General features: G+C 44.7%; 1 protein-coding gene across 1 annotated transcript; it reads left to right on the forward strand.

Annotated features, from left to right (window-relative positions):
- The first annotated feature begins 17 nt into the window (after positions 1-17).
- On the forward strand, positions 18-5,299 carry LOC116618847 (serine-rich adhesin for platelets). The gene is made up of 5 exons (XM_032382970.2): positions 18-808; positions 2,464-2,516; positions 2,716-2,918; positions 3,358-3,447; positions 3,807-5,299. Exons 1-5 carry the CDS (start codon positions 751-753, stop codon positions 5,059-5,061), a joined length of 1,659 nt encoding a protein of 552 aa, XP_032238861.2. The 5' UTR covers positions 18-750; the 3' UTR covers positions 5,062-5,299.
- The last annotated feature ends 11,168 nt before the right edge of the window (positions 5,300-16,467 follow it).

A 16,467-nucleotide genomic window follows, 5' to 3' on the forward strand; every position in this document is an offset into this window, starting at 1 on the left:
TCTCAAGCCAGAGATCACATCTGAGAATCGGATGCTAAGGGTGCGATGGGCACTTACCTCCTCCCCCTTTTTCTCGGGAAAATACTACGAAAAAAATCAGAATCGTACCCCTTACGGATCAGATTACGGTACATAGAAAACATAGATCATACATACAGACCCTGCTACAATGCTATGGTACTCGATACGCCAGGCACAGCTCGCTGAAGATGTAAAAAAAAATATCGGGGTCCTTCCCAGGCTCGCCACGCTCGCGTCTCTCGGAAATTAATGCGTTGATATAGTAGTGAAAAGATGTCATCATGATGCACAACACGCTGTGGTGGCCGTTTATTTTCTTGTTCTGCTCCGTTCAGTCACGCTCTGTGGCGCACATTTTATCAATGTGCGTACGACCTCTTTTGTGCTCAGATACAATCAAAGGAAGCATAATTTCTTGAATTTACGAAGTAATGCCCATTTTATTTTTCCTTTAATAAAATTGTTAGGTAAAAAAAAAGTTTTTTTTTGCCCCCGCCGTATCATTGCTACTGTTGTTTCACCGTAAGTGTCTTATTTAATTGTCCCGTCCGCCCCTAACCTGTTTCTAGGTTAGCGGGTACATTAATAATTCATGTTTCATGGATGGATTTTCTAAAAAAAGCTTTTCTGCAAATTGACCTCATTTGGAGCAGAAAATGCAAAATGGAGTATCCTAAAGGATAAGTCGGTCCTGTTTTTCCTCCTAACTCAGCCGATTTGTCGTGTCTCATGGATACCATAACAGGTTACCGCACGGGAGTGGTGCACCTTTTGTTGCTGTTTCACGGTGAGTGATCACTTATTTCTGTTATGAAAACAATGGAGTTTATTTGTAAACAAAGACGTGGTCTCGAGAAGCACGCGAAGGTCTATGGCAGAAAGGGGCCTGAAAAGGACGATTTATATTATTTGTTATTTGAAAATAGACAAAATGAAATAAAACTCCCTGAGATCATATTTTTTATTGAAAGTAAGTCAGTACGGCCACGCAAAAAACTCGGATTTCCGATAAGCAGTGCCTGCATGCTCGAATATACTCCAAATTAGGCATCTTTACTTTAGGGCAGCCTTTCCTAAGATATTTTCTAGTATTTGCTCACCAGGATACACCGGTAATCGAAGTATTCGCCGCAATTGTGGTTGTGGTATTCCCCCACATCCCTCGTAAAGTTCAATGTCGATTCTGTTAAGCTCTTACACTCACATCCCACGTCGGATATCTATCGTAGTAAAGGACTATAAAATGATCTCTGGATAGCAAGGCAGCTTTCAGTGTTGATGCGTTTAAATTTAAGCGTAGAAAAAAAAACGGAGAAAAATCGAGGCCCTTGGTCACCGGCAACTTTTTTCTTTGACCTCTCAAGAAGTCGATACAGCGCTGATAAGTAAAGCGCAAAGAAAATAAAGCCCAACACTTGGCATGCGAAAAGCTGGCGAGACGTTGGTCCAGCAATGCTGTCGCTGTTGTAACGTTACGTTTACATGTTGGGAGGTGTTGTGACGTTACGTTTACATGTTGGGAGGTGTTGTGACGTTACGTTTACATGTTGGGAGGTGTTGTTACGTTTACATGTTGGGAGGTGTTGAGACGTTACGTTTACATGTTTGGAGGTGTTGTGACGTTACGTTCACATGTTGGGAGGTGTTGTGACGTTACGTTTACATGTTGGGAGGTGTTGTGACGTTACGTTCACATGTTGGGAGGTGTTGTGACGTTACGTTTACATGTTGGGAGGTGTTGAGACGTTACGTTTACATGTTGGGAGGTGTTGTGACGTTACGTTTACATGTTGGGAGGTGTTGTTACGTTTACATGCTGGGAGGTGTTGTGACGTTACGTTTACATGTTGGGAGGTGTTGTGACGTTACGTTTACATGTTGGGAGGTGTTGTTACGTTAACATGTTGGGAGGTGTTGTGACGTTACGTTTACATGTTGGGAGGTGTTGAGACGTTACGTTTACATGTTGGGAGGTGTTGTGACGTTACGTTTACATGTTGGGAGGTGTTGTGACGTTACGTTTACATGTTGGGAGGTGTTGTGACGTTACGTTTACATGTTGGGAGGTGTTGTGACGTTACGTTTACATGTTGGGAGGTGTTGTGACGTTACGTTTACATGTCGGGAGGTGTTGTGACGCGTGTAGTTCGCAAACGGTGTCTTGTGTTCAACCGAGTGTAGCGGTGTTACAATGATGGCTGGATTTTTTTCCATCAATGATACATGGAGTGGACACTACAACAACAATACACAAGCACCAGCAACATACGCACGTCAGCATCAGCAATAATGGCATCAGCAATAATGGCATCAGCAATAATGGCTGATGCTGACGCTGCGGACAGCGGATATTTTTCAGCTTGATATATACATGAATATATGCTGATAAATCAACATAAAAAACTAACAGTCACATTTTATGGGTCTATGTCTTGTGTACAGTAGTGAAGGCGATACCAGTAGCTGGTCCGTTTCCACCTGGCGTTGGATTATGGGTAAGTGAAAATAGCTAATAAGACCTCATGTACCTCAAATCGGAGGGTGTCGTAAACCGAGGTGACCATGCGTATCAAGTAATGAGCAATTAAGTGTCAGCTAAAATGTTCTTGTATGGGCTATCGAGAAAATTCAAACACGGGAGTCCAGTACTGTATACAAAGCACTAACCGTTATCTTTTCTCACACTTGGAACAGAGAAAAGTCATCGCGTGCGAGAATCAGAAGGTCTACATCAAGTGCGCCAGTATCTATAACGTGATCGAGATAGGAGAGGCGACGTTCGGACGCGAGGCCGCTATGGTGTGCCTCCCTCCAGGGCGTGCCCCAGAGGCACCCTGCACCGAGCAGGCGGGACAAGTCAAGGCAAGGGTGGAAGACCTATGCACCAGGATGAACAGGTACAGAGCAAACGTCTCCTTTCATGGTGTTGATCTGGGAGTACAGGTGGTGGTGGTGAAAGGTGCGACTAAGGGGTGTTTGGGGGGGGGGGGGGGTGTAAATGGCGTTTATCAGTGATCAGGTCAAGGATGGAGGACCTATTTACCAGAATGACCAGGATAAGGGTTAATCTCGCAGTCTCCGGTAGTGATGAGCTGACGGTTTAAGCAGGGAAGGGTTAGATTGCGTTCTTGCGGATGTGTGGCCGGATCAAGAGGCCCGTTAAGGTTGTAGGGCTTTGCACCAAGTTGGACAGGTAAGGTAAAGTATAAAGCACCAATATGTGTGCTAGTGTGCTGATGTCTTCTTCATAGTAGATTTATGCAAAACACTGTTTGATTCACTTGTTGTACCTCTTTCTCTTATGCTACCATGGGCTTTTTCTTTTTTTCCCGGTAGATGTGAGGTATCCGCTACCAACAGCATCCTCGCCAGGGCAGGAACAGTAGTGTGTCCCAAAGTGTCTAAGTACTTGCAAGTGCAATACAGGTATGTTGGTGTAAGACTGATTACTCCCTGAAAGGATTTTAAAGAAAACAACGAGAGTTGCTTTTTTATATATACGATATACGAAATTTCGACAGGCTATGGCATATGAGCAGTGGATTTTAAGTTTGATGAAAGCTGAAATGATGATTAAACTAACAAAAACAGAATTAGAAAACGGCTTCTTTAAATAACTTCCCCAGGGAACACGGAACTCATGTTAATGGGTTCTATTTAAGCTTCGACAATGTATGTATCTGTTACTGAGGAGAGCATTAACCGTGATTAAAGGTTGACTTGGTTTGACCCCGGTCATTACAACAAGTAACCTGGCCATCTTTAAAATTTCCCGCCTTTTTCAGATGCGTACCACGTGAGTCATTCACGGACGATGAGAACTCAATTACAGAGAACTCCGTCACTGAGTCTGTCAGCAGTATTTTTAAGAGCAGCAGCGCAGCATCTGCTTCCGCTTCCGCTAGCGTGTCCTCTTCCGGCTCGATTCTTTCCTATGGAAAAGTCTTGGAAATTCCTGGCCCTGCTATTTCCGGGGGACTAGTTACAAGCATGACAGGAAGTTCCGTTTCCGGGAACCTAGGAAAAACTAATCTTGGCGGCGCGGGTGCTGGCACTTCCGGTTCTTCTACTTCCGGTAGTCAGATAACTGACACTACATTACTTCCGGCTGTGGTGCCTCTCACTTATGAGCCAATGGTAATCAGCGGCCCTGTTACGTCATCACAAGTTGTCTCGGAAACTTACCAGCCATCGACGACAAGTTCAGAGACGACAACAACAACTCTCAAAGAAGTCAAGCCAGTGGAAACGCCCGGCTCAACCTCATCATCCACTTCACAGTCGGAAGTAAGCGCTTCAATTGGAACCGGAACTGGAAATGCTGCGAAACACGACTCGGTTATGCTGAATGACGAGCCTTTGAACGAAGGCCAGTTCCCGCAGGTTGTCACGGAAACAATGCCGTTGCTGAGGGAAGTAGTCGGTTCACAAAATACGAAGAAATCCATCGTATCTCGTGCCAGCGAAGGCGATAGGAAAGAGCGTGAGGGAGTAAGGCCTGGGAGCGATTTCCTAGAAGAACGGCGTGGTGACGTATATTTGCCTGAGAGGTCAAAATCCAAAAAATGGATTAATCTCCCCGACCAGAAAACTGGGAAAGACTTCTTAGAAAGGAGAGTGTTGCCTGCAAATTTTCTAAGAAAACTCACGAGATTCTCATATACACCCGAAATGAAAACAGAATCTATCATACGTCGAGAGACAATTCCCTTTCTATACAGAGCAACAGAAAACAACCCATCAGAGCGTCTGGGATATATGAGGAACGAAAATATTTCCCCTGGGGAGGGGTATTGGGACAAAAGAGAAAATGTAGAAAACATGGAAAGTGTCGGAATCAATACTGATTCAAGTAGTGGTGCTTCTGGTCGTAATGATGAGAATGATGATGATGATGATGACGATACTAATGATAATGATGACGAATTGAACATTAAGAGAACCGGGTTGAATGAGCGCGCTGAGGCATATGGGAGATTGGTTGATGCCTTGGAAGGCGACGAGGATGATTCTCTGAACAATGATGACGACTTGTTTTGAGGATAGTTCCATAGCCTGGAACATTCTAGAATATTCTTACTTAAGGTCCCTACTCAGCCACCATTGTTTTCATTAAGTATATGAAGACAAACCATGTAATGAGATCTAGAGATAGCCATAATGCATTATACTTCATTTACCAAACCCGATAGGGGACATCCACAAGCAGACGAAAAAGGAGATGAATACATTTTGTATTTTGCTATAATGACAAAGAAAAGGCCTTTTGTATATCCAATGAAACTATGATTATCCAAGCGCGCGAAATTGCAGCAAGTTCACAAGATTTGTTAAAAAAACTCCCCTCCTTAAATGCCAATCACGCCGCCATATTACGCTACTCCCTCCCCCTTAAAGGCCAGTCACGCAGCCATATTACACTACTCCCTCCTCCTTAAAGGCCAATCACGCAGCCATATTACACTACTCCCTCCCCCTTAAAGGCCAATCACGCCGCCATATTACACTACTCCCTCCTCCTTAAAGGCCAATCACGCAGCCATATTACACTACTCCCTCTCCCTTAAAGGCCAATCACGCCGCCATATTACACTACTCCCTCCTCCTGAAAGGCCAATCACGCAGCCATATTACACTACTCCCTCCCCCTTAAAGGCCAATCACGCAGCCATATTACACTACTCCCTCCCCCTTAAAGGCCAATCACGCCGCCATATTACACTACTCCCTCCCCCTTAAAGGCCAGTCACGCAGCCATATTACGCTACTGCCTCCCCCTTAAAGGCCAGTCACGCCGCCATATTACACTACTCCCTCCCCCTTGAAGGCCAGTCACGCAGCCACATTACGCTACTCCCTCCTCCTTAAAGGCCAATTACGCAGCCATATTACGCTACTGCCTCCTCCTTAAAGGCCAGTCACGCAGCCATATTACACTACTCCCATCCCATTAAAGGCCAATCACGCAGCCATATTACACTACTCCCTCCCCCTTAAAGGACAATCACGCAGCCATATTACACTACTCCCTCCCCCTTAAAGGCCAATCACGCCGCCATATTACACTACTCCTTCCCCCTTAAAGGCCAATCACGCCGCCATATTACACTACTCCCTCCCCCTTAAAGGCCAATCACGCCGCCATATTACACTACTCCTTCCCCCTTAAAGGCCAATCACGCCGCCATATTACACTACTCCCTCCTCCTTAAAGGCCAATCACGCAGCCATATTACACTACTCCCTCCCCCTTAAAGGCCAGTCACGCCGCCATATTACACTACTCCCTCCTCCTTAAAGGCCAGTCACCCAACCATATTACACTACTCCCTCCCCCTTAAAGGCCAGTCACCCAACCATATTACACTACTCCCTCCCCCTTAAAGGACAATCACGCAGCCATATTACACTACTCCCTCCTCCTTAAAGGCCAATCACGCCGCCATATTACACTACTCCTTCCCCCTTAAAGGCCAATCACGCCGCCATATTACACTACTCCCTCCCCCTTAAAGGCCAATCACGCCGCCATATTACACTACTCCTTCCCCCTTAAAGGCCAATCACGCCGCCATATTACACTACTCCCTCCCCCTTAAAGGCCAATCACGCAGCCATATTACACAACTCCCTCCTCCTTAAAGGCCAATCACGCCGCCATATTACACTACTCCCTCCTCCTTAAAGGCCAGTAACGCCGCCATATTACACTACTCCCTCCTCCTTAAAGGCCAGTCACCCAACCATATTACACTACTCCCTCCCCCTTAAAGGCCAGTCACCCAACCATATTACACTACTCCCTCCCCCTTAAAGGACAATCACGCAGCCATATTACACTACTCCCTCCTCCTTAAAGGCCAATCACGCCGCCATATTACACTACTCCTTCCCCCTTAAAGGCCAATCACGCCGCCATATTACACTACTCCCTCCCCCTTAAAGGCCAATCACGCCGCCATATTACACTACTCCTTCCCCCTTAAAGGCCAATCACGCCGCCATATTACACTACTCCCTCCTCCTTAAAGGCCAATCACGCAGCCATATTACACTACTCCCTCCCCCTTAAAGGCCAGTCACCCAACCATATAACACTACTCCCTCCCCCTTAAAGGCCAGTCACCCAACCATATTACACTACTCCCTCCTCCTTAAAGGCCAGTCACGCAGCCACATTACACTACTCCCTCCCCCTTAAAGGCCAGTCACGCAGCCATATTACGCTACTGCCTCCCCCTTAAAGGCCAGTCACGCCGCCATATTACACTACTCCCTCCCCCTTGAAGGCCAGTCACGCAGCCACATTACGCTACTCCCTCCTCCTTAAAGGCCAATTACGCAGCCATATTACGCTACTGCCTCCTCCTTAAAGGCCAGTCACGCAGCCATATTACACTACTCCCATCCCATTAAAGGCCAATCACGCAGCCATATTACGCTACTGCCTCCCCATTAAAGGCCAGTCACCCAACCATATAACACTACTCCCTCCCCCTTAAAGGCCAGTCACCCAACCATATTACACTACTCCCTCCTCCTTAAAGGCCAGTCACGCAGCCACATTACACTACTCCCTCCCCTTAAAGGCCAGTCACGCAGCCATATTACGCTACTGCCTCCCCCTTAAAGGCCAGTCACGCCGCCATATTACACTACTCCCTCCCCCTTGAAGGCCAGTCACGCAGCCACATTACGCTACTCCCTCCTCCTTAAAGGCCAATTACGCAGCCATATTACGCTACTGCCTCCTCCTTAAAGGCCAGTCACGCAGCCATATTACACTACTCCCATCCCATTAAATGCCAATCACGCAGCCATATTACGCTACTGCCTCCCCATTAAAGGCCAATCACGCAGCCATATTACGCTACTGCCTCCTCCTTAAAGGCCAGTCACGCAGCCACATTACACTACTCCCTCCTCCTTAAAGGCCAATCACGCAGCCACATTACACTACTCCCTCTCCCTTAAAGGCCAATCACGCAGCCATATTACACTACTCCCTCCCCCTTAAAGGCCAATCACGCCGCCATATTACACTACTCCCTCCCCCTTAAAGGCCAATCACGCCGCCATATTACACTACTCCCTCCTCCTTAAAGGCCAGTCACGCAGCCACATTACACAATTCCCTCCTCCTTAAAGGCCAATCACGCAGCCATATTACACTACTCCCTCCCCCTTAAAGGCCAATCACGCAGCCATATTACGCTACTCCCTCCTCCTTAAAGGCCAATCACGCAGCCATATTACACTACTCCCTTCCCCTTAAAGGCCAGTCACGCCGCCATATTACCCTACTCCCTCTTCCTTAAAGGCCAATCACGCAGCCATATTACACTACTCCCTCTCCCTTAAAGGCCAATCACGCCGCCATATTACACTACTCCCTCCCCCTTAAAGGCCAATCACGCCGCCATATTACACTACTCCCTCCTCCTTAAAAGCCAGTCACGCCGCCATATTACACTACTCCCTCCCCCTTAAAGGCCAGTCACGCCGCCATATTACACTACTCCCTCCTCCTTAAAGGCCAATCACGCAGCCATATTACACTACTCCCTCCCCCTTAAAGGCCAATCACGCCGCCATATTACACTACTCCCTCCTCCTTAAAGGCCAATCACGCAGCCATATTACACTACTCCCTCCCCCTTAAAGGCCAATCACGCCGCCATATTACACTACTCCCTCCTCCTTAAAGGCCAGTCACGCCGCCATATTACACTACTCCCTCCCCCTTAAAGGCCAGTCACGCCGCCATATTACACTACTCCCTCCTCCTTAAAGGCCAATCACGCAGCCATATTACACTACTCCCTCTCCCTTAAAGGCCAATCACGCCGCCATATTACACTACTCCCTCCTCCTTAAAGGCCAATCACGCAGCCATATTACACTACTCCCTCCCCCTTAAAGGCCAATCACGCAGCCATATTACACTACTCCGTCCTCCTTAAAGGCCAATCACGCAGCCATATTACGCTACTGCCTCCCCATTAAAGGCCAATCACGCAGCCATATTACGCTACTGCCTCCTCCTTAAAGGCCAGTCACGCAGCCACATTACACTACTCCCTCCTCCTTAAAGGCCAATCACGCAGCCATATTACACTACTCCCTCCCCCTTAAAGGCCAATCACGCCGCCATATTACACTACTCCCTCCCCCTTAAAGGCCAATCACGCCGCCATATTACACTACTCCCTCCTCCTTAAAGGCCAGTCACGCAGCCACATTACACAATTCCCTCCTCCTTAAAGGCCAATCACGCAGCCATATTACACTACTCCCTCCCCCTTAAAGGCCAATCACGCAGCCATATTACGCTACTCCCTCCTCCTTAAAGGCCAATCACGCAGCCATATTACACTACTCCCTTCCCCTTAAAGGCCAGTCACGCCGCCATATTACCCTACTCCCTCTTCCTTAAAGGCCAATCACGCAGCCATATTACGCTACTCCCTCCTCCTTAAAGGCCAGTCACGCCGCCATATTACACTACTCCCTCCCCCTTAAAGGCCAGTCACGCCGCCATATTACACTACTCCCTCCTCCTTAAAGGCCAATCACGCAGCCATATTACACTACTCCCTCCCCCTTAAAGGCCAATCACGCCGCCATATTACACTACTCCCTCCCCCTTAAAGGCCAATCACGCAGCCATATTACACTACTGCCTCCTCCTTAAAGGCCAGTCACGCCGCCATATTACACTACTCCCTCCCCCTTAAAGGCCAGTCACGCCGCCATATTACACTACTCCCTCCTCCTTAAAGGCCAATCACGCAGCCATATTACACTACTCCCTCCCCCTTAAAGGCCAATCACGCCGCCATATTACACTACTCCCTCCCCCTTAAAGGCCAATCACGCCGCCATATTACACTACTCCCTCCTCCTTAAAGGCCAGTCACGCCGCCATATTACACTACTCCCTCCCCCTTAAAGGCCAGTCACGCCGCCATATTACACTACTCCCTCCTCCTTAAAGGCCAATCACGCAGCCATATTACACTACTCCCTCTCCCTTAAAGGCCAATCACGCCGCCATATTACACTACTCCCTCCTCCTTAAAGGCCAATCACGCAGCCATATTACAGTACTCCTTCCCCCTTAAAGTCCAATCACGCAGCCATATTACACTACTCCGTCCTCCTTAAAGGCCAGTCACGCAGCCATATTACACTACTCCCTCCCCCTTAAAGGCCAGTCACCCAACCATATTACACTACTCCCTCCCCCTTAAAGGCCAGTCACGCAGCCATATTACACTACTCCCTCCCCCTTAAAGGCCAATCACGCCGCCATATTACACTACTCCCTCCTCCTTAAAGGCCAATCACGCAGCCATATTACACTACTCCCTCTCCCTTAAAGGCCAATCACGCAGCCATATTACACTACTCCCTCCCCCTTAAAGGCCAATCACGCCGCCATATTACACTACTCCCTCCCCCTTAAAGGCCAATCACGCCGCCATATTACACTACTCCCTCCTCCTTAAAGGCCAGTCACGCAGCCACATTACGCTACTCCCTCCTCCTTAAAGGCCAATCACGCAGCCACATTACACTACTCCCTCCCCCTTAAAGGCCAGTCACGCCGCCATATTACGCTACTTCCTCCTCCTTAAAGGCCAATCACGCAGCCATATTACACTACTCCCTCCCCCTTAAAGGCCAGTCACGCAGCCATATTACACTACTCCCTCCCCCGTAAAGGCCAGTCACGCAATCAATCAATCAATCAATCAATCAATATATTTTATTTGGTACCCTTATACATGATTATATATCAGGTGTTTTTCCAAATAGTTAAGATAAAAAGGAGGTTGTCATTATCCGTGGTGTGCATTTATTCTTTTAGGCATTCAAATCTTTTTCTTGTGCAGTCAAAAATATATTTTGCAGTTTCCCTGTTAATGATCTCGTTTCTTTGATCCATGGTAATAATAAAAAGGAAAGCTCTTTCAGATGTCATTGCATTTAAGTTGATATTAGTTTTGTCTTTGATAACACTATAGTATGCCTTTCTAATCGCGTTGTATGTAGGGCATTTTACAAGAAAGTGTTCTTCGTTTTCTATTCCATTTTTGCAAATCGTGCACCTCCTCTCATTTGGGGGCACATATGGTTTGGCATGTCTACCTGTTTCGATGGCCAAATTATGATTGCTTAGTCTTAATTTTGTGACGGCAATTCTGTGTTGTACATTATTAATTTGGGTAAGATATTTTTCAAGTTCGTAGACCACCTTGAAGGTCCTGAAAGTTCGCAATTTATTCTTTTGGCGTGGGTCTCTTCTACTATCATTGTGAATCTCACTTAGCCACACCTGTCGCTCGATATCTTCAAAGCGCATCTTTATTAAATTTATAGACGTGTTTGGGGCATCAAGCCATATATAGCCCAAGCCTGCTCGATCTAAAATGTTTTTCAGTTTGTGCACCCAAGTTACCTTGCTGTTATTTTCTAAAGAATCTAGGAAAGCCAACACAGCAAGTTTACTGTGGTCAGAATTTATCATTTTTTGCCAATATTTTATTGCTCTACATTTGGCTTTTAAACGCATTGGAAATCTACCGACCTCGGATCTACATGCATTTGAACTGCAGTACCTGTTGACGCCTAGCAGCCAACGTATAAACCTTGTGTGTACAGATTCTATGGGGTCTTTTTCTAGTTTGTCATTGCAGTCTGTTCCCCACACCTCGCTACTATATAATAGAATTGGGGTTACAAGGGTATCAAAGAGCCTAAGTGTTAGAGTTATTTTGTCTCTAAAGTGGTTTCCCATTTCTTTTCGAAGCTTATACAAAGCTTTTAGTCCGACCTTCTTTATTTCTTGCTTTGCTAGGCTGAAGTTCCCAAAGGTGCTAAAATGCACCCCAAGGTATTTATATGACTTGACAATGTCAACTTTACTGTTTCTGTATTTAAAGAGATAGTTGTTCATTGTTTTCCCAGAGTTATTAAATATCATTATCTTAGTTTTTTCTAGATTAACAGTGAGTTTTGCTTCATCACAAAATTCGCTTAGTTTGTCTAAATATTTTTGTAGCCCCGTGGCAGTCTTCGATACGATTACCAAATCGTCGGCATAAAGTAAACAACTAATAGGTCGTGAATTGAGTTCGACATCGTTGCAATTTCTTACTGTATTTAGTTCCTCGGACAAGCTGCTGAGATAAAAATTAAATAGTGTCGGGGAAATCATACATCCCTGTTTCACTCCGTTGTAACACCTAAAGGCTGGCGTTAACAGATTTCTAATTTTGACTGAGGACTTATCATTTGTGTAAATTGATTTCAAAACTTCAAGAAATCGCCCTGTTACGCCTGAACGCTCTAGCTTATCAAAAAGTTTGTGTCTTGGTACTCTGTCGAAAGCTTTACTGAAATCAACATAACACGTAAATAGGAAGTTTTGTTTCTTTTTTGGCTTTGCTTTAACGTATTTGTCAATCAAAGATTTTAGGATGAAAATACTATCCACTGTTCCATGCTCTTTTCTGAATCCTCCCTGCTCAGGTTTGATTATTTTTCTTTCGACAAGGTAATTGTACAATCTGTTGTTCATTATGGATGTGAAAACTTTTCCTAGTGACGAGAACAAGGTAATACCTCGAAAATTTTCCGGTTTACTAGGATCTCCTTTTTTAAGGATCGGTACTATCAGACCATAACTCCAGCTAGATGGGTATTCCCCACTATTCAAAATTTTATTAAACAAAATTTGTAATGGCTTTTTCAGAGTTTCTTCGCCGCACTTTAATACTTCGTTTAAAATATTATCAGCGCCGGGTGCTTTACCCGTTTTTAGACTTTTTATGGCGTTAGTTATTTCGAGTTCCGTGAATTCGTGATCCAATGGCCCTTGCCTATTGTTTATTCGCGTTTTTTCTACTTCTTCCATTGTATTTTGTGATTCTATTGTCGCATTTAATTGTTCGAAGTGCTGATGAAAAACAGCAGCTTCTTCGGGTCTAATTTGATGTGATTGTTTATGTGTATTGCTGTTGAAAATCCTATTTATTTGTTTCCAAGTGTTTTTAGAGTTTCTGAAATCGATACTGTTTACTATATTATTATAATGCGTATACTTTACGTATAGCTTTAACTCGCTACTGATCTCGTTATTCCAGCGCAATCTTTTGAGCTCACTTAGTTGTACGTTTTCTGAATTATCCTTTTGTTTAAATGTAAATTTCAGGTTTAGACTGCATGAAAGCGAACAGTGATCAGTCAGGTGTGGCTCAAGCGGATTCACAATGAAATAATCAACAATGTCTAAACTTTCATTATTTACAATTATGTAATCAACAACGCTGCTTCCGTTGTATCGAAAGCAGGTTTTCTTACCTTCAAGGTCACCTACTACTCTGCCGTTCAAAATTCGTATATTGAGTGCAGTGCACGTTTCTATTAAATTTCTTCCTCGACTGTCAATCACCTTAGAGTCTTGTGAATTTCTATTATTTGGAATATCAATTTGGTAATCTTTTGGTAGACCCATAAATTCGTCATTTTGTTCATCATCCAGAGCAAATTCTTGCAAAATACCCGTTCTTGCATTAAAGTCCCCTTGGATAATGACATCCCCCTTTAGAGAGAGCCTTAATATTTCAAATTCAAGTTCTTCTAGAATGTCTTCTTCATAATTATTACATCGCCCGTTTGCTGGGCTTAGATACACAGTTCCTAAATAAATGTCTTTTTGTAAGTTGAAAATATTTTTACACAATTTAACCCATAGGACATTTTCATTATCTGTTGGTATATATTTAACTCCACTGGAAATATTTTCTCTGATGTACACGGCTATACCCCCCGATTTTTTGTATCTTGTTGAATCTCTATGTTTTACAAAATGTTTATAGTTGTTTATTTTGAGATCGGAATTTTGATTTGCATGCGTTTCCACTATCCCAAAAATGTCGTGTCTTTTAATAGTGCTTAAAGTATCATTAAATTTTAACTTATTTCCCACAACCCTACTGTTGAAACCGTTTAAGTTCCAACAACCAAAACGAATCTTTTTCTGATTACATGTGAATTAAATTTTTTTACACCTATGCACTTATCTTGGACGGTGCGCAAACCCCTGTCTTTTGAAATATTCCGCCAATGCGTCAAGTGCTCGGAAAGGTGGTGGAAGTGGCGGAAATGCTTCATTATAGCTTGAATTCCATGGGGGTCTTTGTCTTCTTTGTCTGTTAAATTTCCTAGCTTGTTGTCCTTCTCGATTGGATTCCTTGTCTTCGCTTCTCAGACCAACTTGTACCTTGATGTTCGTCACTAACTTTTTGGTACCAACTCGATTGTTCAAGTGGATGTCATCGTAGAAGGAGTCCTCATCGATGTTTCCAAATCGGTCCGCAGTGACTTTTTGATTGTTGATGAAATTACATAATCCCTGATTGTTCCGACAGATTTCTTCGTAATAATAATTTACGTCATCTACTTTTACATTGTCTCCCTTGAGACTGTATAAAACTCCCGACACATAGATGTTTGCTTTCGGCCAACGTGATTTTAATTTCTGAACACATCTTTGCATGTTGTCAGCGATGTCTGTTGCTCTAGACTTCCTTAAATCATTTACCCCGGAGTGAACCACAATACATTCGTAGTCGTTTTTGTCTTCTTTTGTAAGCGAATCGATGTATTCCTCCATTTCCTGCGTTCCACCTTGTACGTATTGCTTATTTACAAATCGGCTTGGGCAGAATCTACGGTTGTTTATATCTCTGAGAATGGAATCACCCAGTAGTAGAACTGGTCCATTACTACTGCCACTGGTTTGCGCAGCACTGCTTGGTTGATTGAGGCGATTTTCCCGTTGCTGAGTCCTTGGGTGGCTACTAGTATCCTGAGGTGTTTCAAGTCGGCTGTTTCTGTGACTAGCATACTGTCTGTTTATATCTATTGCCTCTCTCTGACCGGATTGCCGTGACTGATCAAGTATTTCAATTCGGTGACTTTCGCTGGTTTCTTGACTGCATACTTCAATTGCTTCCGTCTGTTCGCGTGAGTGGGTTGATTGCGTGGTCTCGTGAATCTGCGCCACTGTTTCTTCTGTCTTTAGGAGTTGATCCTTAATTTCTCCTAAGTCGTCTAATATTTTGAGGATTGTTTCCGCTGTTGATGCAGATTTATTTTTGACGGACTTAAACTCGCTTGTTACTTTGTTTGACAGGTTGGAGACTTGTTTAGCGACATCTTTAATACTTTCGCTTATTTCAAACTTGAGTGAGTCGATTTGACTTTCACAATGCATCTTCACATCGGACAGACCATTCTTTATCTTCTGTTTCCAATCCTCCAAATCAATACTTTGCTCCCCAATCTCGATCGTATTTTTGGAAACTTGACTTTCTATTTTCGAGTTAAACTCTCTTTGAGTTGCCATAAAAGCTTCGATCTCTTCATAGCGAGCATCATGCATCGCTTTTTCGCCTTTCTCTTCGTCCTGTTTCTTGCTCGATTGTGATATCTCTTCGCCCGCTTCTGCTTGATCAGTTTCGGTCTCAGCATTTTCGTTATTGCCACTATTTGTGTTTACTAGATCGGTGAGTTTTGAGATATAACCATCTTTACCCGCACCTTGTATCTGGAGTGTATTCGTGCTGGTGTAGAAATTAACCGTCACCGATTCAAATTTAAGTACACTTGTTGCTCCATTCCTACTTATGCTGACAAATTTATCGTTATTTCCTTCCTCTAAGTAGGACAACAGAAATTCTTTTAGTTGATCAGAGTCTCCGCTCCATTTGAATTGCTTTTTCTTGTTAATACTTAATAGTTTCTTGTGCTCCGTTATCCCAACTATGTCCGCCATGCCTTGCCTCGGAAAAAGTCGCAGCCATATTACGCTCCTCCCTCCTCCTTAAAGGCCAAACACGCAGCCATATTACACTACTCCCTTCTCCTTAAAGGCCAATCACGCAGCCATATTACACTACTCCCTCCCCCTTAAAGGCCAATCACGCAGTCATATTACACTACTCCCTCCTCCTTAAAGGCCAGTCACGCAGCCATATTACACTACTCCCTCCCCCTTAAAGGCCAGTCACGCAGCCATATTACACTACTCCCTCCCCCTTAAAGGCCAATCACGCAGCCATATTACACTACTCCCTCCCCCTTAAAGGCCAATCACGCAGCCATATTACGCTACTGCCTTCTCCTTAAAGGCCAATCACGCAGCCATATTACACTACTCCCTTCTCCTTAAAGGCCAATCACGCAGCCATATTACACTACTCCCTCCCCCTTAAAGGCCAATCACGCAGTCATATTACACTACTCCCTCCTCCTTAAAGGCCAGTCACGCAGCCATATTACACTACTCCCTCCCCCTTAAAGGCCAGTCACGCAGCCATATTACACTACTCCCTCCCCCTTAAAGGCCAATCACGCAGCCATATTACGCTACTG

Source organism: Nematostella vectensis, chromosome 15 (genome assembly GCF_932526225.1).
Source record: "Nematostella vectensis chromosome 15, jaNemVect1.1, whole genome shotgun sequence".
In the NCBI taxonomy this organism is placed as follows: Eukaryota; Metazoa; Cnidaria; class Anthozoa; order Actiniaria; family Edwardsiidae; genus Nematostella; species Nematostella vectensis.